At 39.1% G+C, this 24,376-nt stretch overlaps 1 protein-coding gene across 2 annotated transcripts in view; it reads right to left on the reverse strand.

The window, feature by feature from the left end:
• The window catches only part of INTS7 (integrator complex subunit 7), a 92,045-nt gene that overhangs the window by 14,547 nt on the left and 53,122 nt on the right, over positions 1 to 24,376 (reverse strand). For both annotated transcript variants that reach the window (XM_082702394.1, XM_082702395.1), the window contains 8 exons: positions 22,847 to 22,981; positions 20,107 to 20,204; positions 17,356 to 17,595; positions 15,438 to 15,575; positions 14,125 to 14,331; positions 3,186 to 3,380; positions 2,564 to 2,667; positions 1,452 to 1,520 (listed from right to left, as the gene is read on the reverse strand). In XM_082702394.1, coding sequence (XP_082558520.1) covers positions 1,452 to 1,520; positions 2,564 to 2,667; positions 3,186 to 3,380; positions 14,125 to 14,331; positions 15,438 to 15,575; positions 17,356 to 17,595; positions 20,107 to 20,204; positions 22,847 to 22,981 — 1,186 coding nt within the window. The remainder of the gene's footprint in view (positions 1 to 1,451; positions 1,521 to 2,563; positions 2,668 to 3,185; positions 3,381 to 14,124; positions 14,332 to 15,437; positions 15,576 to 17,355; positions 17,596 to 20,106; positions 20,205 to 22,846; positions 22,982 to 24,376) is intronic.

A 24,376-nucleotide genomic window follows, 5' to 3' on the forward strand; every position in this document is an offset into this window, starting at 1 on the left:
AACAGAAGTTTTAGAAGGAATCCGCCACACTCTGGGGTTGTATACTATTGAGGACGAAACCCAAAGAACATTCCTTCAAGGTGCAAGCTTTCCTCTCCAGTTTTTCCCTGCTATGAAGGGCAGAGGCTAAGGGAACAGGTTTGGAGGATGAGAGGGGAAGGAGAGGAGTGAAGAAAGGTGGCAGGAAGCACTGAGAGTGAGAGAGTAGCAAGTGTAAGCTGGCGGGGGAACTCCCTTCACCGCATCCCTGCTGACTATGCACCCATTCCGGTAAAAAGTCAGTCAAGAAAAACACTTATTTATACTTATTAAGCCAATCAATAGTACAATGACATCTGGGTGCTAAGAAGTAATTGAGTATGTCACAGTAGAAATGGTGTGATCCTTGAAGCATCAATTAACTGGCAAGGATTCTATAAAGTACATGGAGGTTTAAGAACATTTTGAAACTTAAAAGGAAGGGTTTTTTGGTTTTGTTTTGTTTTTAAATAAGCACTGCAAGTCTGGAGAGAAAATGAACACTGATGAAAACAGGATAAAAGGAAAAACAAGCAAATATTATATTAAAATGGACTGGCTGAATGCAGACAAAGATAGCCAAGTGGCCTAGTCTGAGAGTAGGCAGAACTTTAAAACAGAAGCAAGGATCCTCCTATTGTCCTGAAAAGAAATTATGAGTCAATGCTTTAGGGTAGAGAAATCTCTGGTTTGATTATATTCTCTTTGAGAAAGCTGACCTTGGAACCACGGGCCTTACTAAACTGGATTATAGACAGTTGAAAATGCACATTCCAAAACAGAATTGTAATGGGAAAAAAAAAAGGATCATTCTTTAATAAAATATTTTGAATAATTAGTTAATAGGAAAGAAGAATATTAATAAAGCAAAAAAAGAATATCTTTTTAAGAAATCAAAGAATAAAAAATTCAAGCTTAATTATTAACCCAATTTTTCACACCAAAATTTAGTTATAGTATAAAAGAATAAAATATTCAAATTCAAAGAATTTCTTCCCAGCTATTTTTTCCAAGTCAATGTTTTAAAAATAAGAGGCAGTGGGGCACCTGGGTGGCTCAGTCAGTTAAGTGTCCTACTCTTGATTTCAGCTCAGGTCTGGATCTCGGGAGTCCTGAGATTGAGCCCCGCCTCAGGGTCCACACTTGGTGGGGGAGTCTGTTTGAGACCCTTTCTCCCTTCTCTCTAAAATAAATAAAAAGATCTTTTCAAAAAAAAAAAAAAGGCAGAGGTAAATAAGCCATGGAATCAGAAAAAACAAGTTTTGTCACTAGGTGTGTGACCTCAGGCAAATAGTAACAAAGTCCCTCTTCTCTGTTCTTCCATAAAACCTCTCCCAAAATACATACAATATTTCTTCTAAAACACATGTTGTGATGACTAGGTAATGTAACACTGGAAAGTATACTTTAATGTAAACTATTATTAGAAATACCTTGCTGATTCTGGGTCCAAAATCAGGGCTTCTATTGCATGAGATATCAGTAAACAGCTCTGCTGCTGTCTGGGTTAGTGTTAAGGTTATACAAGAAAACAGCGAAATCCACGTAGATTTTATATTACCGGAATATCAAGTCAAAATGCAGACTATATTTTTAGTTATGGAAACCATATATTATCAAATCAAGTAGTTTGAGACTTCATGATTTCTTTTTCCTTTTTAAGGGATATATGTTGTTTATAATAGTGATTTTTAAATTCTACTTCAGAGGCTGCCTAATGTGGGAAGGGGGAACCAAGCAGCAGGCTCTGTGATTCAATCACAGAAACTCTTCTCCTCTGCTCCGATGGAGGAGTTTCAGTGATAAAAGTTAAAAGCAACGACGATAAAAATGGTCTGAAGTTACCCCAGAGATTCTGAAGCTGGGGGCTCCAGGGATCTGGTAACCCTCCCGGGACGATGTAAATGTGCCGGGTGTGCAGAAATGCATTCTGTAGAGGAAAGGGTCCATAGCATTCGCTAGGTTTTTACTTAGAGAACTAAAGTGATTGATAGTTAGACAACTACTGATTGATAGTTTCCACAACTTAAAAACAATGTATCTCTTCTCTCCTTTCAAAAAGGATTTGAGGCTGCTAATAAAATATGAAGAACTCAAAGAGGAGGACTTAAGAAACCAGAGTGACGACTGCACCTAGAGATCACGAATGGAAGGTGACAGGAACCAGGGTATTCACCATGAAGACGACAGAGGTAACAAAAGAGAGAATGGTTTTCTGGTGGGAAAATGTGTTGCCTTCTCCGGTGTAGATCAAGCGAGCACAAAGTATGCAACACTGGTGGGACCTGGGTTTGGGAGGCTCGTCCTAGTGGTGGAGAAAGATGACCACGGAGTCACCCACTTTTTAAAATAAGTCCAGTTGAAGTTAAAAAGTAAAATTAATTAAACCACTTATACTAGATTTCAAAAGAGAAGTTATTAATTATAATAAATTTATAGGCTTATCTAAACATACATATTTTCAGTTAAGCATATCTAGAGCATTTACTCTATGTTTAAAAGAATACTTCCAGAGAACGACAAACACTGAAGCAGCTTAGGATACAGTTCCACATTCCTCAATGTTGCCGAATCAGCATCAAAAGACGCCTGATAGAGATCCCCATATCGAGAAGCAAGGCTTCGGAATTCTTCCATGGACTGTTTCATCTAAAAAGAGGGAAAAGATCAATTACAAGGAACATGCTATCATTATTATACAATGATATACCACAGAAACCAAACATAAAAAAAAAAAAACTATCCTCAAACAATCAAATCCAAAAAGTAGTTCAATGCTTCCCATTTCCATTCCATTCATGCTTATAAACTTTGTTAAATAAAATTAAGATGGGAAATGAAATTCTAAAGGTTCACAAAATTATAGTAATAATACACGTGACATACAGAAACAAAAAGCCCTGCTTTTTTTAGTTTCAATTAAAACACTAAAACAATGAAAATAGTTATAAATATGTAGAATCCAGTGAGACATCATCAGTCATTTTGTCATTCTAATAAAACATCAAGGCTATTTTTGGCAATACAGATGAGTTAAGCATCTGATGGTTAATGTCCATTAGTCAAGCAGCTGATTTTGAAATTTCAGGATTTTTCATCTCACGACTAACCTCAAAAACCTCTAAAGTGTAAATAAAAACTGCACAGAAAATAAAGTGAAGACACACCTGATTGGAGATGCGACCACACCTCTGAAGGTCATTCCCTAAGGTCATGGCAATTGTTGTGGCAATTGCCGGTGGGGGGCTTGTCTTGAGGCTATTACAAGTACAGATAAGTTGAGAGAAGGCTTGTAGAAGGTCAATCCTGAGTTTTACAAATTCACACTGAAAACTTAAAGGATTCAGTGGTGTACTGGCAGCCTGGGGGGGAAAAAAAGATAAATATAAGACAAAAGTAAATAGAACAGCCAGATGGTACCATACAAAGTATTCGTCGTCTCCGTCTGTGAAAAAGAGCAGTAGCTCTAACACGGATGGACAAACACCTAATTATAAGAGAAACAACGAAGTATTAGAAAGATAAACTTATTAGCATCAGCTGTGAAAGACTACGTCTCATCCATATTCAGGTTCCTTACGCCCTACACTCGCGAAGACCCCACGGCACCTGGGTTGGCTAGATTATCACCAGTAAGAAATCATTTGAGGGACACTTCAAGGACATCATCAGTCTTCCAAAACCCCCTTCATCACCAGCTTCCTACCTTTCTAACCTGAAATTCTCATCACTGGAATCACTGACAGGATTTTTCAAAGCTGGGAGGGGGGAGGAAAGAAATCTAAGGACGGGAGAAATACAGTGGTTGACAGTCACGTGTTGCCTCATGGCTGTAGTTTTCCACTTTGAGCCCAGATTAATTTTAAAAAGAATTTCTGAGCAGACACACACACGGAGAGGCTACCAAGGAAGAACAGCTTATAACGCACAAATAAGTTTCAGCGAGGAGGAGAGGCGCCAGGGCTGAGTCTGGGATAGCAAAAGAGCAGCATCAGCTAGGCCGATGGGGCAAGGAATGTAAGTCAAGCTGGTGTGGCAGAGAGCTAGGACCACCTTTATCTACTCAGCAACTACTCCAGCAGAGATCCTAGCATGGTGCTTTCAACAAAAGGCGTACCAAAAATCTGCTGAACTAACATAAATGGAAATGGTGAAAACAATTTTCTTCTCCTGCAGGACGAGCTTAAAACATGCTGATGCCCTTTGCGCCTCAAATGCTACTTAACACTATTCTTTTAGCCGGAGAGCAAGGCCATTTGACTTTGGGTTTCCAGAAGTTGGTTATGGTATTACCATTTGGCCAAGTACCACATATTGACCTTATGGTAAGTTGTGTTATTTGGTAGCACCCATATTTTACTCTGCGAAATAATTAGCTACTCCCTATATCCTTTATAAGAACATTCACCTGCTCTAGTATCCTTCTCAAATTACAAAGCCCCCAATGATTGATATATATATATATATATATATGCTACACATATATATATATATGCTACACATAAATACAGTTGTATGAGCTAGAGGTAATAATTGTATTCGAAATACTGAATTCTGTGATTTTCACACTTTCAGGATGCCTGTTCTAGTCATGAAACAGCACAGACCAGGAGATTAAAGAGAACACTTTAATTGCTTCTAATTGCTTTTAATTCCTTGGAGATTTAATTGCTCTTCTAAGAAGGTAGACTGCCCCTCTTCTGCCCTGTAAGCTGCTACTCGCTATTTTTACTTTATTGCTTGTCAGTGACTTTACAACAGTCAGGGATACAAGGAGGTGTATACAGGACTGTTGTATAAATACACTACAGACCATCCGACCAGACAAAAAACCCGGCCGTCTTGTCCTAACACACTACAAAACTGAAAGAGAAGCAAGATGTAGTTATAATGAGGGAGATTTACTGCAACTCTGGATTTATTTTTGAGTATCTTATTGATGACGTAAGAGGGAAACTCTGAAAGTGACTGTGCGTCTTGATCGTGTAATACTGAAGGAAAGCAAGGCTAGAGAGAGTACACGTGTTCAAAAGAACATGGAGGAGATAGATTTGTCCTATCGAAGACTTTAAAATGTAATAATGTCTGTAGAAGAAAATGTCTAAGAAATAAAGTTTAGATTATGGCTGTTATGAATACTGCCAATGAGAAAGAAAAAGGATATTATTTACTTTTCTTTGTATTGAAGCTAAAGTGTAAACACAGGTTGGAAATCTAAGGTTAGCAGGTAAAACAAAACCCGTATGTGATCAGAATCATCCTTGAACTTTCTCAGGGAGGAATTATTTTCAATGAATTCAACACAGGCAGGTGAAGGAGCAACAAACTCAGAGCTCTCCCTAATGCTTGTTCTGGGTTATCAGCTAATTGAGAAGAACTACCCCTACTATTTGGATTGCTATTTTGCTTCCCCATTATGTAAATAACTATTTTCCCCTTTCCTTCCATTTTTTTCTTGTTCGTTCTTTCTTTCTTTTCCTCTAAACATATAAAGTTAAATCGTTTTTCCCCCCCCTCAAGATTTATTTATTATTATTTGAGGGAGAGAGTGTGAGCGTATGCATGCAAGTGGGGGGCAGGACCAGAGAGAGAGAATCTCAAGTAGACTGCCACTGAGAGCAGAACCTGATGCAGGGCTTGATGCAGGGCTGGGTCTCATGACCTTGAGATCACCACCTGAGCTGAATTCAAGAGATGGATGCTAAACTGACTGAGCCACCCAGGCGCCCCAAAGTTAAATCTTTGTTAGACACGCTTATGATGCTATTGCACGGAACTTCTGACTTGTAGTACATATCCATTTTTCTAAATGGAGCTACCTAAAGAAATCAACATGGCTAAAAAGAAATTTACCTGATGAGCTCAGTTAAAAAAAAGTGTGTGTGTGTGTGTGTGTGTGTGTGTGTGTGTTCGAGCACACACAGTGGGAAAGAACACACACCAACCAAGAGTAAACCATAATGTAAACCGATAACCATCATTCTACTTTTGTTACTATAAATCTGACTTCTTTAGATATCTCATAAAAGTGGAATCACATAGTATTTGCCTTCTTGCAACTGGCTCATTTTACTTAGTATAATTGCAGATTTTGAAAGAATAAGCCAAGCAATCGTGGACTAGACCATTTTAAACCAGCCCTCCTACTAACAACAGCTGTGAAAACTGTTGACAATATTAAGAACATAAATTTGAAAGCACCGAAGAGCTTATTAAGGCAAAAAGGATTTCGAAGCCAAAAATCATGGTAAGATAGGAAATGCGAGGAGGTAAGACTGACATTTGGTGACATTTTCTCCCTTGAGATGTTTGCTAACTTGAAAGCTGCTCCTGAGAGTCTGAGAAGCTGAGCAGAAGTTTCAGCAGTCTCTTAAGACGAGGAGGGAGGCTGAGGAAGCACTTCAGACTTTTGGCTATAACCTCAAAGGGCTGCGTCCTAGGAGTCAGGAGAGCCCAAAAACACACTGGCCCTCCCAAGACTGAAGCCTTGCTTAAGTCAGTTCAGTACTTGGTTGGATCTTAGCCTGCCTGCCAAAGGCAAAAGAAGATACATAAGGTTCTGGATGATGTAATCACTATAATTTTCATCCACATTGTCCAAAGCCAAATTAAAAAAATAACAAAGCACACAAGAAAGACAAAATTCTCCAAAGCAAGTTGGGGGGAAAAAAGTCAAAGATACAAACCACAGTAGATCCAGAAAACAGAACATAAGATACAAATTTTAAAATAACTAGGATTAATATGCTAAAAGAAATTAAATGACAGGACAGAGAATCCTGGCAGAGAACTGGAAAATATAAAATAACCAAATGGAAATTCTGGAACTGAAAAACCCCCACAATAAGTGAAATTAAGAACTTAATGAATGGGTTTGACAGCAGATTAGACACAATGTAAGTTATTGAAGTGGGGAGTGTCTGGATGTCTCCATCAGTTAAGGGTCGACTCTCAGTTTTGGCTCAGGTCATGATCTCAAGAGTCTAGCCCCATGAGCCCCACAACAGGCTCTGCGCTCAAAGTAGAGTTTGCTTGAGATTCTCTCTCTCCCTCTGCCCCCGCCCACTTAAAATAAATAAATAAATAAATAAAAAGAATTACTGAAGTGGAAATTAAGTCAGAAGAAAAGAAAAAAAATTAAGAGTTAAGAATAGAGAGATAAGGGCACCTGGGTGGCTTAGTGGGTTAAGCCTCTGCCTTTGGCTCAAGTCCTAGTCTCGGGGTCCTGGGATCGAGCCCCACATCAGGTTCTCTGCTCAGCAGGGAGCCTGCTTCCCCCTATCTGCCTACTTGTGAGCTCTCTGTCAAATAAAAAAAAAAAAAATCTTAAAAAAAAAAAGAATAGAGAGATAAAAAGATGGTAGAGGCAGAAGAGAATGTAAGAGATAAAAGAGACATGGTACAGAGAGTTAACATCACAGTATTTGGAGTCCCAAATGAGCAAGAAAGGGACAGAAGCAATAGCTAGAGACAACGACCATATGTTTCAAAACTGATCAAAGTTATCAAGCCACAGATTCAAGAAGCACTATGAACCCCAAAAGGCATTCATAATGGTAAGAGTGTAAGCTGGAAACTGCCAAATGGGCAGTTTTTGGCAGTCTTTATGGGCAACTTTTGGCAGTATTTATCAAAGTATTTATCAAAGCTGAACCCAAGTGTATGCCATGACACAGCACTACCATCCAGAAGAAATGAGCACTTATACCAAAAGATGTGCGTTAAGAGAGTTCACAAATTACTCTGAATAGTCCCAACCTGGAAATAACCCAAATGTTCCCCAGTGATGAAAACGGATAAACAGATTGCTTGAACAGTCAGTCATCAAGAGTATCACAGAGCAATGAAAATGAATGAACTACCGCAACAGGCAATAAGGACCACAAAATGAATGACTCACACAAACAGAAAGTTGAGCAAAACAAGCTAGAATCACAAGAATACTGCATGATTCCCTAACTAATGATAAGCAACAGGGCAAGACTAATCTATAGTTTTAGAGATCGAAATAGTGCTTACATCTGGGGAGAAGGTGAAGGGAGCATGCACTCGGGAAAAATTTCTTAAAAAACAGAAATCATAAGGAAGAAAGACCAATAAGACCACTATGTCTTAGACTACTAAGAATGGCTATTCATCAAAAGATAGAAAATGGTGGGGGGGAAGCTACAAAAGTAGATGGTATTTGCAACTCATATAACCTACAAAAATTAGTATCCAGAACACATAAGGAACTCGTATAAATCATCAAGACAGGGGCGCCTGGGTGGCTCATTGGTTAAAGCCTCTGCCTTCCGCTCAGGTCATGACCCAGGGACCTGGGATTGAGTCCCGCACTGGGCTCTCTGCTCCGCAGGGAGCCTGCTTCCCTTCCTCTCTCTGCCTGCCTCTCTGCCTACTTGTGATCTCTGTCAAATAAATGAATAAAATAAAAATTTAAATCAATAAGACAAACAATCTGCTAGGAAAATGAAAAAACTTCAGTTAACAGAAAAAAGCCAAAATACAAACGGCCAAAATGAAAAAAAAAATGTTTAACTATTTCAAGAAAATGAAAAAGCAACTATTGAATAAGAGAAAATATTTGTAAGTCCTTTATCTGATAAGGGGCTACTATCCAAAAAATGTAAAGAACTCCTACTAACTCAACAACAAAAAAACAAACAGCAATCTGATTATAAAATTAGCGCTAGATCTGACTAGAGTTTTTTCCCCAAGACATAAAGATAGCCAACAGGTACATGAAAAGATGCTCAAGATCAATAATCATCAGGGAAATGCAAATCACAGCCCTATCCTGTTAGAAAGGCCATCATCAAAAAGACCAGAACAAGTAAGCGTTGTCGAGAATGTGGAGCAGAGGGAACTCCGGCGCACTGCTGGCAGCCCCTGAGGAGTATGGAGGTTCCTCAGAAAACTGAAAACAGAACTACCTCATGATCCAGTGATCCAGCAATTCCGCATCTGGGTATTTATCTGAAGAATAAAAACCATTCTCTGAAAGACATACACATCCCCAGGTTCGCTGCAGCATTATTCACAATAGGTATGGAAACAACCTAAGTGTTGATCAACGATGAATGGAGAGAGACAATGTGGTATGTATATGCAATGAAGTATTATTCAGCCATAAAACAGTGAAACTTTGCCTTCTGCAACATAAAAGATGGACTTGAGGACATTATGGCAAGTTCAGACAAAGACAAAATCCGTGTGATCTCCCTTATATGTGGAATAAAAAACCAAAAAATCTCCAAGCTCATAGATAGAGAGCAGATCTGAGGTGGCCAGAAGTGGTGGGGTAGGGGGGAAGGGGAGAGGGGAGATGGTGGGTGGGTGAAATGGGTGAAGGGGGTCAAAACTAAAAACTTCCAGCTATAAAATAAACAGATCATGGGGATGTAGTATATAGTATATGAATATAGTTAATCCTGTAGTAAATGTCTGAAAGGCGCCAAGAGAGTGGATCTTAAAAGTCCTCAGCATAAAAATCTTTTCTAACTATGTATGGTGGCAGATATTAACTAGACTTATTGTAGTGATCAACTCACAATATCTACAAATACTGGATCACAGTGCTGTATACCTGAAACCAGTATGTTTTATGTCAATTATATCTAATAAATAAATAAACTGTTTAATTGAATTAGTAATTTGAGAAATGTCAGTCAGAATGTCTATAACACAGCAAGTGAGGGGGTAAATGGGGAGTGGCAGGAACTCTTATCTACTGCCGGGAGGGGTATAAATTTGTAAACCACTGTAGAAAGCCGCCTGGTATTAGCTAGTCAACTGGGGTGGACGTAACCTTGCCATTCCACTCCCAGGTAGTATACAGAGCAGTGTCTCTTAGCAGACACAGGAGTGTCCTGGGCATTTCAGGAGATGAAGCATCTTTAGCCACTAACCCAAATTAGACAACTTCTCCAATGAGACATCCAACATTAAAGCCAACAGCAGTCCCCCTTACCCTGTGACGAAGAGAGACACCCCGACACACTTCTAAATTGGAGCAAGAAACAGATAAACAGCTTTGATTGAGGTCTACTGCCCTAGAAAAGGGTTTTCACTCTCAGTATACCAGTTACATGTTGAACCGAATAATTCTTGGGTGAGGGGAATGGTCCTGCACTTGCTGGGCATTTAGCAGCATCTCTGGCCTGTACCCACTAAATGCCAGTAACGCCACGACAAATCATGATAACCAAAAATGTCTCTAGACATTGCCAAATGTCCTCTGGAAGGGCAGAATCATACGCCGTTGAGAATCACTGTCCTAGAAAAAGCTTTACATATGTGTATCAAAAGATATGTACAAGAATGGTCATACCAGTACTGTTTTGAATAGCAAAAACCTGGGAAAATTAAAACTTCCATCAACAATAGAATGGGCAAATACACTGATGTATATTTAAATAATGGAAGAATAAAGAGCAGTAAAACTGACCTACAGCTTCATGCAACACGATAAATGAATCTTGAGAACATAATTTAGATAATTAAAGCAAGTTGAAGAAAAATATGATTCTTTTATATAGAATTCAAAAACAACATAAAACAGTACCTTGTTCAGAGTTCTAAAAATGCATGTTAAAATTATAAAGAAAGGCAAGGGAACGGTGCACAAGATTCAGGATGGTGATTACCTTTGTGCGGTAGGAAATGGAAGACAAACAAGGAGGAATATGCATGGGTTTTAGAGGCAATGGTCACGCCCCATTTCTTTTTTTTTTTTTTTTAATTTTATTTATTTATTTGAAAGACGGAGATCACAAGTAGGCAGAGAGGCAGGCAGAGAGAGAGAGAGAGGGAAGCAGGCTTCCTGCGGAGCAGGGAGCCCGATGCGGGGCTCGATCCCAGGACCCTGAGATCATGACCTGAGCCAAAGGCAGCAGCCCAAACCACTGAGCCACCCAGGCGCTCCGGTCATGCCCCATTTCCTAAAGATACTAGGTATACTTGGATATTTGTTGTATTTTTTTAATATACCCTCTACACTATATATGGAGATGTCCTACATATTTACTATTTTAAAATGAATAAAAATGGGGCACGTGGGTGGCTCAGTTAAGCATCTGACTTCGGCTCAGTCATGATCTCAGGGTCCTGGGATCGAGCCCTAGGAAGGACTCTGCGCTCGATGGGGGTCTGCTTATTCCTCTCGGCCTACATACCTGCCCTCCCCCACTCCCAGCTCTCTCTCAAATAAATAAAATCTTTTAAAAAATAAAATAAAATAAATACAATTAGCAATCCACCACTATAGGCAGAATGCTAAGATGGTTCCTCTGATTCACATCCCCCGGTATCCACATCTTCAGTAATCTGAAAGCGGATGACACCTGTAACTTGTTTCTAACCAATGGAATACAGCAAAGGTGATGAATTAGGGGATATAATTTAGATCCTTAATGAAGTGACTTTGTATCAATCAAAAGGGAGATTTTTCTGGCTCAATCTCTCCTAATCAGGTGAACCCACTGGAAGACAGTCTTGAAGGAGAGATTTTCCTGCAGGCCTTGAAGCTTCCCCAAACTCTGAAGCTGTGAGGAAATAAATTCTGCCAACATGAGTTCAGAAGAGGACCCTGCATGTCCTTGAGCCTCAGACAAGACTGGCCCCAGATGACGCTGTGACCGCATCTCTGACAAGGTGAGCAGAGGACCCAGCTAAGCCACGCCTGGACCTCTGGCTCAGGAGGACACTATGAAATAATAAATGGGGGCTGTCTGCGGCGCCTGGGTGGCTCAGTCAGTTAAGCACTGGACTCTGGATTTCAGCTCAGGTCCCGATCTCAGGGTCGTGGGATGCAGCGTCATGACGTGCTCTGTGCTCAGCGTGGAGTCTTGCTTGTCCGTCTCCCTCTGCTCCTCCCCCTGCTCCTGTGCTCCCCGTCTCTCTCTTCCTTCTCTTTCAAATAAAAGAGCGGGGTGGGTGTTGTCTTAGGTTGCTAATTTTGTGGTGATTTGTTACACAGCACAGAAAACTAAAATACCTTTCACAATATCTATTCTTAAGAAGCAAGGTAACTCTATCATTAATTACTGTTGGGAGATTAGACACCCAGTGTTACTCTGGGGCCCCCATAAGCACAGAACCTGAACTTCTGTTTACTTTGGCTGATGCAGGTAAAAAGCAGAATTCTCGCAGCTGTACAATCTCACGTTGGGTCATTCATGGGGCAGGAGTAGAAGGTCAGTCCATGCTCATATCTTCTCAGTTACAAAGACACAAGGCTACTGCAAATCCATACTTGCCAAATGAATGATTAAAAGACCCTTAAAAAAATGATTTAAAAGACCCTTATAGTATAGTACAATCAGAAATGTCATAAATTCCAAATGACTGTAACAATCATACTGCTTTCCTCTCTATCCTAGTCCCCCCCCCCCCCGCACCCCACAAAGCAGTGTCTGGAACACAGTAAGTGCTTATAGTCTGCTGAATAAAAGAATTCCGTTTCAAAAGGAGATGATGTAAGGCCCAGTCACCTGCCTTAGGTCATAATATGTTAACAGCAGAAGAGAGATCAAGACAAGAGACTTCTGTCAACTGAGTACTTTCTTTCTATGTCAGAATTCAGTCTTTAATCACTGCCAAGCCTCATTAATACACATACCACACAAATCATTAGAACACTATTAAATATGCAACAGGGTTTTCATAATACTAATTCTATCTGCTTCACTGCTCTACGGGCTTGTTTCAGAGCTCCAACCATCTACTGTACTGAATGATAACAATTTTCTGCTCCACGTGATCTAGAAAATGAAATAATTCTACTGATTGCAACCAATAATTGTACCTTTTGATTTTCTGAGGCATTTATTAGCCTGATGTAGGCAGCAACACTCTTTTCCCAGAATAATCAAGAGGAAAGAATCACAATAGTCAATGCTACCCTTTAAGATGGAGAGAAGCCATTCCTATGCCCCTATTTTAAAATAGCAGCTGATCAGTCCTAGCCAAAAAAAAAAATTACACTTCAAAGATACGTACCAACGGCATTCTGAATATTGTCTCTTTTGTGACATCTGTTTATTCTTTATTCTACTTCAGAGCATTTCTTTTGGGATGGCCACCACTAAAAATATTTTAGATTATGGGATAAATGCATATAAACAGGTACCAAAAGTTTTATGGTTCCATCTAAATATACACAATTTTAAAAGCTGTGTGACAATACTTATAAAATGTTTAATGTTGATTATATAAACTCTTTTTTTTTAAATGAAGGTGTCATTACTCCATTTATTCATTTATTTATTTATAGATTTTATTTATTTATCAGAGAGAGAGACAGAAAGAGAGGGAACACAAGCAGGGGGTAGTTTGAGGGGGAGAAGCAGGCTTCCCCACTGGGCAGGGAGCCTGATGCGGGGCTGGATCCCAGGTCCCTGGGATAATGATCTGAGCCAAAGGCAGATGCTTAACAAGTAAGCCACCCAGGCGCCCCATAAACTCTACTTTAAAGGGGAAAATAAATCTTTGCATTAATACAGAAAATGCTCATCTTGGTAGGTTCTTACTTCAGAATATAACTAATTCCAAGGAAACATAAGAAATGTTAATGTAGGTCTACCCTTCTTGCAACCCCTTTGGTCTCCTGGCAGAGAAAACAAGAATAGTAGCTGGCTGACTGTTAATTGAGAATAGGAGGATATCACAGAGTGGTAAAAAGTGGGACACTAGCATCCTTGACAACTTCTTTATCTACAAAAACTCTAGCTTCTTAGTGAGTAGCGGCCAGGCATGAAATGGGTTGTGGTGGGGCTTACATATGATGGGACCCAATACCTCTTATAAACAGGAATCTGGAAAGGGAACATCCTATCTTCTACCTAACCTTTCTGCATGGATTCAGTAATCCACCTCATATGTGGACCTGCTAGTTGATAAAAATAAAACGATAAACTTTCATCAATTTACAAATATGAAAAAGTGGGGGAAGGGTTAAGGATTTATCACCACGTCCTATTATTTAATATTGTTAAATATACTTATCAGCGGATTTGTCCAGGTAGTTCAAACAGAATAACCCACAAAAAAAGGCAAGACCTTTCTCATGCAAGTCATCATCACCAAAGGAGAATCAAGAGGACTTACTGTTAGGGAAGCAATCCCTTTGTGGTAGAATTTTAAAGACTCAGCAATGCAAGAAAGTGCTGAACTATAGTTCTCCTCCTGCAACCCGGTGAGGCACTGTTCTGCATGTGAGAACTCCTTCAGACTATTCAGCCAGAAGTAGAAATGTTCCGAGGCAACCTGAGTCAGCAAACTCTGATAAAGCTCTCGGGCCATGTCATGGTTACCCTGAAAAGGACGGGGTGGGCACATGATGAGGTTCTTATACTTGAATTAGCTGATGAGGCAGCTGAAAGACAAACTCAAATGCTTGGATAAATTTTAACAACCATTCCTCATATTATGTAATTTTTAAAGACTCGGTCTAAGTATTTCTTCAGAGAAAATATGCTGAGCTGCTTTTATGTAACAGAATGCCTTTAGTTCTTTTCTAAAACAGTTCCAAAGAGAAAATAAATGGAATTCACTATAACTCAAGTCTAGAATTTCAGTTCAAACTACAGAAAGTGTGAACACTTAGTGTATGTCACTCTGTATGAGCTAGTCAGTGGGGCTGGGACGGGCGGGGAAATCCAGCAAGTTCCCGGAAGTGATTATCAGAAGCAGAAGCACCGCCCCTGCCTCCTGAATGACTGGGGAGGGAAGCTGGTGGGGGGAATGTGAGTGCCACGGAAGGCCTGGGGGCCAGGGATGCTAAGTACCCCGCAGCACCTGGACGCTTGGGGGTGTTGGGTATAACAAAGAACGGTCCTGCCAATACAGCTCCCCCACTATCTGAGAAACGAGGTAAAACGAGAACATGCATTACAATACCTAGAATAATGCTTCCCAAACTTTGCTATGTGGACTTATAACCAAAGGATTTCTATATTACCCAAGCTCTGTATTTCCTCTCAAACAAAATAAAAATTGGTAGGCTTTCCACATGGCTGAGAAAGGAACAGCATACCAAAACTTGCCCCCGTCCCCATGTAAAACTGACTAAACTGGGGAGAGTGGGGAAGAAAGATGTGGGGTTCTGATATTTGAGGACAGAAGTGGCGGGTGGGAGGCAACTGTGGATATGAGAGCATAGGGCAAAACGAAGTGGCACTATAACCTTCAGCCAGAAAGAGCTCATATTTTTGGAATCCTGTAGAACTTGTCCCATAACAATACACATACCATTGTGAAGTGAGAAAAGTTAAGAACTAGGTTCTTTTACTATCATCTTTCAATCCCATGACTAAAACATAGTTCCGTATTTATTTGCAGTTTTGACTAGGGGTAAGAATCACACAATCTAAGGTTTGCCATTTTCACCAACCTGGGTCGTAGAGAAGGATAACACGTACCATTCTGGATGCTTGTCTGGCGATTCGGTAAACAGTCCATCCATTGGAGACACTTTCAAGCTGCTGCTTAATTACTGCCTTTACTTCAGCAGATAGTGCTTTCTGACTGGCCACAAAAATCACAGTGGCCAAACTCACCTAACATTGAGCGAGAAGTAAGAGAAATAAAGGAAACATGTAATTTTATCCAATGTCACAGATGACTTTACCCAAAATGCGACAAAAACTAGAGCCCATCAAATTTGTTTTCCTTTGACATTTATTAATTTTCTACTTTGAGGTCACTAAGCAATTTACTCCATTGCTCAGAACATTGTTTACAATAGGAAATAATTAGAAACAATGCCCATAAATATAGGTACATAAATTATGATATAATCACACGATAAAATATTTTATAGTAGAGAAATGGGTAAACTAGAGGTACACTTCTCTGTCTAGATGATTCACACAAAATAGGCAAAGAGACAACATGCAAAAGATTTCATGTAGCAAGGAAACATTTATATAAAGTTAAAGATATGCAAAATAATACTGCTTATTACTTAGGATATATTCTAAGCTAGTAAATGTAAAACATGCATGGGAAAGATGAACATCAAATTCAGGATAGTGGTTACTTCTGGAAGAAGGAAGAAGATACTGTAAGGGAGGTACATAGGAAGGTACGATTTAACTAGACTGGGGACATTTTTCCCTTTAAGCTAGGTGATGGGTGCAAATGTTTTCATATTATTCCTTATGTTTTTTGAATATTATGTTTCACAATTTAAAACTGTTTAATAACAGTACTAAGAAAAGGGGGATAAAGAATACTAGTTGAAAATGCCGTTTCAATTAAAAAATAAACTTCAATAAAATACCATTTCAATAAAAAAACCAAAAGAAATAAACTTAATAGGATTCTGAGGCTGATACATACAAAGGTCCATATATATTGTGAAAACTGTATGATGTCATTCCCATGACCACTGCCACTTGGTCATCAGGGCAACATTCAAGACAGGAATGAGATGGGAGCACTCTTTTATACAACGCCCCCTGGAGGATAAAATACAAAACGGGCTTGAGGAAGAACTCTCATTTCGTTTTCCTGCAAGCCCTACATTCGGATGACCACAATATGGAGTGGCCACCTTAAGGCTTATATCTCATTTCTGCTTATTTAGAATGAAACCTACTCTCAGCCTTGGAGAACTTTCAACCAAACCTTATTATACAGCTTCTGAGCCTTCTGTTTCTAAGCACGCACCTTTCCTAGCCCCAGGACTATCCGGAAATCTAAACTGGATTATAAAAGCTAAAGAGGTCCTGAATTGGAAAAAAAGCAATTTGGGCTAATTTATGGTGGCTGTCAATTGTTAGGTCTTTAACTTACATTTTTGAAAGTATAAAACAGGGTTTAGTTCATTATTTGCTTTGTACAAGAAAGAAAAAATTTTATTTTCACTTCATACACTAACCCGACTTGACAGGGCTTAGGAATAAGGCAGTTTTAGATGTGAACTAAACAGAACCTTGTAAATCAAAGGTGGAAACAGTCAAAAGCTCATGGTTCCAGTTCTATTCTGACTTCAGCATACTCTTGATCATACACAATCCCCTTAGTAGTCGTCTTTTTTTTTTTTAAAGATTTGCTTATTTGAGAGAGTGAGCATGGGGAGGGGCAGAGGGAGAAGCAGAGAATCTCAAGCAGACTGAGCAATGAGCTTGGTGCCTGACAGAGGGCTTGATTTCATGACCCTGAGATCATAACCTGGGCCAAAATCGAGAGTCAAATGTCTAATCGACTGTGCCACCCAAATATCCCAATTACTTTAATCTTTTTAAGTAAAATGAAACAGTACTGAATTCCTAAAGTAATTCCCACTAAACCAGAACTATTCAATCCCAGTAGGTTCAAAAAGTGGCTCTTTACCAGAAGTTCTTGTTGTTTGTCTGTGGCTGATCGTCCGATCACCTTGTAGAGTTCCATGAGGTCCCCAAGCATGCCGTCACCCAGCACCGGCAGCTGCATGGCAATAGCCGCCAGGCAATGGCACATCAGGATCCGGGCAGCATCCTGGGCACTATGCAGCTGGGTCAACAAGGTCTCAACCACCGACTGGCTAAGATGAGGCCTGCCCTTGGCCAACTTCACCATACAATTTAGAGCAATCTGCACATTGAATAGAAAATGGACCAGTTATACCCTGAAGGTATTAACTGAAGCTTTAAAGAAAGAACTCTGTACAGTTATTAGGAAAAATCAAGGAAAGGTCTTTTTGTAGGCATAACATTTTCCTTCATAAGGAACACATGGCATATTGAATCTTACTAAAATCTAAAAATGCACCATGTTTAAAATGAAAGTAAGTCAGGACTGTATACTAACCACTCATTTCAATCTAAAACTATTAAAAAAAAAAAAAAAGACTTGAAGAGAAAATCACAATGGTGAAGAGGCAAAATACATGCCAGATGGGACGGCACCATCCTGCACTTCCACGGCTTTTCGAAAATTGCTTCTACAATATGGTTTGTAAACTTACCTATGCCAGCATCACCCATGATGTTAGTAAAAATATAGATTCTCAGACACTACCTATTCAAAACTTAATGAATTAGCTTTTTTTTTTTAAGTATTTGAGTTATTGATAGTTTGAAGTTAAAAAAACTAAGTCAAAAAGGTGTCCCAAGTGACTCTTAAGCACACAGAGCTAGGGAATAAGCTTCTAATTTTCTTACTTCTCATCTGAAATTAAAAAAAAAAAAACCAACTGGCTTTAGAACCAGATGCCAATTAATGGCATCAGCTAATATCCCAGCCATCAGAACTAGAAACCAGAAGTTCTCTCACTTTTACATAGCCAACTGACGGCTACCTCTAGTCATTTCCGCTTTTGTCCAGTCTTCAATATCCACGTCCTTTCCATTCTCTCTACCACATATAAATCTCTTCCTAATTCCAGTCTCTTAAAAAGAAAGGCCCACCCTTCACACTACAGCCATGTAGCTTTCAGGTTAAGTTATGAAGACATAATGATGTCTTCAGAATCTGACTGATCCAGAGTTAAAGATCAGCTTGCCCTTGATTAACTAGATAGCTTTCAACAAGTTATTTTATCTTTCTGGATCTTAATCCCCTCATGAGTAGTAAAGGGGGGAAATTCCACTAGATGCGTTTTTGTAAGGAAGGAAAGAAATGTATATACATATACAAGTTGTCAACAAAGTTCGGCATATAATAGACACATTTAAATAACAACAATTACAAAGAAGGTCACAGCATGCCCATTACTTTAAAATTTTAATATCTCCTCACTACCTACAGAAACAAAACAAAGTTCCTTGGCATGATGTCTGAAATCCTCCATGACAGCGCTGCAAACTATTTTTCTAGTCTTATAGTTTACGTCATCTAGCCACAGTGGATTATTCACAATTCTTCCAACAAAACAAGTACATTTCTGTTTTCATGCCTTTTGTGACAGTGGTTCCCCTGGGTTGAAATCGTCTTTCCTCAATGGTGAAATTCTATGCCATCTTCCAAGACTTCACTCAGATGACATCTCCTTTACAAATCTTCGCTAATATCCTCAGTTGAAAGGCATCACTCCCAACTGTCCTCTCGTTAGAACTGCACTTCTGTTTGTACTACCAAGGAACTTAGTGCATTCTGCTTCCTACTCTAGGCCTTCAGATAAACGTCAGTATCCTCCAGATGGGGAACCGCTCTGACACCGGGACCCCGTGACCATCCATGTATGTCCCACTGCGCAGAGTCCAGTGTTTCATGACACCTACAATTGGTGAGGAAAGGGTCTGGTTTGTTTTCCTTCCCTCTTTCTCTTTTTTAAATTTTTAAGTAAATGTATTATGATTCCAAAGGGATTCTGGGGATGAATCACTTGCCAAACACATATTGCCTACTTCCCACCTCTTACCAGTTTTTATTGAATGGTCTTAATATCTTTACTCTTCATCAGTATGACATCAAACCTTCCTTTAACATGCTAAAACGAAGTTATGACTTCCTTCAAATCACACTGATCCCACTCTTCTTAATTTTTTACGATTACAAATTATATTTCATATCTCACTCCAATAAGAGTAATCTCATTTCATTTCTTAAAGTCTTAAATATCTCTAGTATTTTAAATATAATAAAAATGTTATAATAAATCTTAAATATCTCCTGTCAGTGTCACCTCAGATTATGAACTTCGTAAAGTACAGGAGCTCTGCCCATTTCCCTTTGGTTTATATTGTCCAGAACTTTCATATGTATTTACTACAACTTAATAAACACTGTTGACTCAGGCCAAAGCTCAGATTTTTACTTTGTCTATCCTTTGGAAAAACAACGGTCAATGGGATAGTTTGGAAAGTGAAGATCAAGGGTAAATGTTTGTTTGAGCTGGGGTTGACAAAGCACTGCCCTTTGGCCAACTCCGGCCTCGTTTTATAATAAAGTTTTACTCCCACACCACCACGCTGCCTATATGTTCCCTTGACCCACTGCCAACGGCTGCTTTGTCCTACAACTGCAGAATTGAGTAGTTGTGACAAAGAGTATACAGCCTATAAAACTTAAAATATTTACTATCTGGTCCTTTACAGAGAGATTGCCAATCCCTAATTTATTCAATAAAAATAGGCATTATATTAAAATAAGTGATATTTTCACCTTTAAAGTGGCTTGAGCACCTGGACTATCATCTTGACTACAAAGTACCAGAAGGGATTCCAGGCCAAAGACAGCATCCTGTTCCAGTGCCAAAAGGTCTAGAAAAAAAACACTACGGTTTACAGCGGTCAAGGAGAGAAGATTAAATACACATACACATGCACTTAGAAGGAGAAAACATTAAGGAGTCGAAGATATAAGAAACTATGTCATGTGTAAAGCTAACCTTGAAAAAGTACATGTGCCATTACTTCTGAAATGTAAAGGCTATCTTCGGACTTCTGTTTTTCCACTACTTTACTGACGATTCCAAAAATATATACATTTTATCAAACTAAAAGGCTTCTGCACAGCAAAGGAAACCATCAACAAAATGAAAATGGAAGAAAATATTTGCAAATCATGTATCTGGTACGGGTTAATACCCCAAATATATAAAGAACTCATATGAGTCAATAGCAAAAAAAAAATCCATCCAATTAAAAACTGGGCAGAGGACCCGAAGAGACATTTTTCTTAAGAAGATCTCCAAATGCCAATAGGTACATGAAAAAATGCTCAACATCACCCATCACCAGGGAAATGCAAATCAAAACGACCACGAGGTATCACCTCATACCTGTTAGAACGGCTATTATCAAAAAGACAAGAAGTAACAAGCCGGCAAGGATGTGGAGAAAAGGGAACCTTGTGCACTGATGGTGCGGATGCAAAATGAGGCAGCTGCTATGGAAGACGGTGTAGAGGCTCCCCAGAAAACTAAACACAGAACTGCCATATGACCCAGCAATTCCACTTCCGGGTATCTGCCCAAAGAAGACGAAAATACTAACTCACAAAGACATACACAACCCCATGTTCGTTACAGCATTATTTGTAATTGCCAAGATATGGAAACAACTTAGGAGTCCACCAGTGGGTGAATGGATCAAGAAAATGTGGTACTGATACACAAAGGATTATTACTCAGCCATAGAAAGAAGGAAAACCTGCCATTTGAGACAACATGGATCAATCTTGAAGGCATTATGCTGAGTGAAATAAGTCAGACAAGAAGATGACATATACCATATGATTTCACCTACATGAGGAATCTAAAACATACAAGCAAATAAAAACTGAGCTCAGGGTATAGAGAACAGACTGGTCATTGCCAGAAGCAGGTGGTAGGCAAACTGGGAGAAAGGAGTTGAGAGGTGCAAACTTCTGGTTATAAAATGAACATAGCATGGCAAGTACGATTCATAAATCTGTAACTCATATTTGAAAGTTAAGAGAGTAGATCTTGAAAGTTTTCATCACAAGAAAATAATTTTATAACTATGTATGGTGACTGATGTTAAACTAGACTGTGGTGATCATTTCACAATATATGCAAATATCAAATCATTATGTTGTACACCCAAAACTAATATTAAAATAAAAGGTATGTATACCCACATTAAATCAAGAGCTAAAGCCACAAAGGTATAAATAAAACATAAGTGAAAATAGTGTCCCCAGCTTAGATGAGGAAAATACTAGGAACAGCAAACCATGTATTACCTTCCTAACCAGACATAAATCTTCCTAACAAGATATAAATTTTTAATCTTCCTAACTAGACATAAATTATGCTTGTTCACTTTCACCTATAGTGTAACCTTCTAATGAAAACTGAAACCCTTTTAGGAAGTAATGAAAACCCTGCATAACCTTATTAATGTTTTAAGTCAGACCACAAAGAACAAATCCCTTAAGGTGTCTCTATGTAATAGCAGTCCTATAGCATCTTTCTACTACCTTAGGGCTAACATTTCTCTAGAAGTTCTAGAAAATTCTGAATATATTAACCATATTAACGTCAATATATATGAGTTTTGAGAACACACAGTTTTCTATGTTACATGGTAGAAAATACTCATTACTATATAAAAAATAAAACAGGTTTAATTATTCAAATAAGAATGAGCATTTCAAGAACAATTTTAAAGAAATGTCACCTGAGTTAGTGTAGGACTTGACAGTGTTAAGTCTAGTGAAGGTCAGAGTGCTAGAAAAAAAACAGGTACTAGGAATAAGTAGTGCTGATGTCTGTGGGGATAAGATTCCCCACTTATGATCCTTAATGGAGATCAAAATGAACACCGGAACAGAAGAAACATCCAAAATGCATTTCTGTTTTTGAATACCAGCTTGAACGTATTCAAGCCTTTAGGTCAAAAATATTAGGAATACAATAAAATATAAGCATTATTTTCTATTCACATCCTAAATTACACCAATCAGCTTGATGTTTTAAATACCTAGAGACAAATTCTAGGCAAATTTAATTCATATTACTCTGTTAATTCATTTGCCTCTAGGTCAAACTATTTGTTACTTAAGCCCCTTGATAACTTAAGGTATTTTTTAATTTTCCAGGTTTTTGTACATGTGAACCAATTTTCACACCACAGGGCACTCATAAGCACTCCCTACGCATAGCACCATGCGTGCAAAGTGAAGCACTGGGAGGAAATGGGCAACACTCCATGAAACCTTTCCATTTCCCAATCCCAATCCCAAGGCCCTCATATATATATACTTTTATTTTTCATAGGATTAAGTAGTTTTGAGAAAACCTGCTCTAAGACTTTAGGAGGCAACCAGTAGATAAGAGCGTATGTGCTAAAAAGGAGGGATTCCACACACACACACACATTCCACCCAAACTTCAATCCAAAAGTTTATACACAGTATCTGTCCTGATCAAACTTACCTTTTTCTTGACAAGAGACTGTTATGTTAGTTAGGACTCGTACTCCATGAGCTGCAATGCCCCTGTTATTATGGTAACAGCACTCTTGGGCTAATCTGACCAAGTCAGAGGATCTGGGGGCAGAACCCACATTTCCTAAACAAGAAGGGAAAAGTAGCACAGACTTAACTCACTTACAAAGTTCAAAAGCAGTTCAATGTATAGGTTCATTGTTCTCATTTTCAAGAGAAAATCTGTACTCCATCTACTTTTACTCTGTCAGCCACATAAACCATCATTCCTATTTCTTCTGTCAAGGAACTTAGAATAGGGTATGTCTTAATAGTCTATACTGATTAGGATCTAAAATAATATAGGGCTTTCCCACAAAATATTAATAAAAACTGACCAATGAACATAGCAAAGCCAAAAAAACCTAAAGACTGTATCTTGGGAGTGCAAACGGATTCTCATTAAAATGGATGTCACTTTTAGGCCTCTTATCAGATAAAACTTACCTTCAAGAGAGGAAAGAAAATGAGAAGTAAAAATTTTAAGTTTGCTTTTCCCACCTCAATGGCTGGCAGATAGTTATATTGCAAAGGGTTTACACAGAATTCATGATTTTATTTATTTATTTATTTATAAAAGAGTTTATGTATTTGAGAGAGAGCGTGCGGGAGAAAGAGCACAAGCAGGGTAAGGAGCAGAGGGAGAAGCAGGCTCTCTGCTGAGCAGGGAGCCCAATGTGGGGCTCGATCCCGGGACGCCGGGATCATGAACTGAGCCGAAGGCAGATGCTTAACTGCCTGAGCCAGCCAGCGGCCCCCAAAATTAATGATTTTAGAACTGGAAATGATTCTGGGATCACGTGATTCAATGCCGTATTTTTACAGAAGAAATTGAAGCCCAGGGGTAGGGGTAGGGCATAACTAGGATTTTAAGCATCTTGCCCCTGAGATCACAAAATGTATTAGTTGTGCCCTGTGCTTTATACTTCAAGTTCTATGATATAAATTGCAACTTTTTATTTTTATTTTTTAAAAGATTTTATTTAGGGGTGCCTGGGTGGCTCAGTGGGTTAAAGCCTCTGCCTTCAGCTCAGGTCATGATCGCAGGGTCCTAGGATGGAGCCCCACATCGGGCTCTCTGCTCGGCAGGGAGACTGCTTCTTCCCTCTCTCTCTGCCTGCCTCTCTGCCTACTTGTGATCTCTATCAAATAAATAAATAAAATATTAAAAAAAAGATTTTATTTATTTGAGAGCGGGATGGACAGAGAGTCTGCACACAGGACTGAGCAGGGGAGGAAGAAGAAGGCACCCTGCTGAGCAGAGAGCCCACCCCGGGATCATGACCTGGGCAGAAGGCAGAGGCTTAATCCCTGAGCCACCCAGGTGTCCCTGTACAACTTTCAAAATTCACACTTGAAATTCTGTAATGTAATGTTTACGTTGTGAACATTTGTATTTATAGTAGAGAAGCTCTCCCGGTATAAAGCACAGGGCACAACTAATACATTTTGTGATCTCTGGTATAAGTGAATGAACTTT

This window comes from Mustela nivalis, assembly GCF_964662115.1.
Source record: "Mustela nivalis genome assembly, chromosome: 16".
NCBI lineage: Eukaryota > Metazoa > Chordata > Mammalia > Carnivora > Mustelidae > Mustela > Mustela nivalis.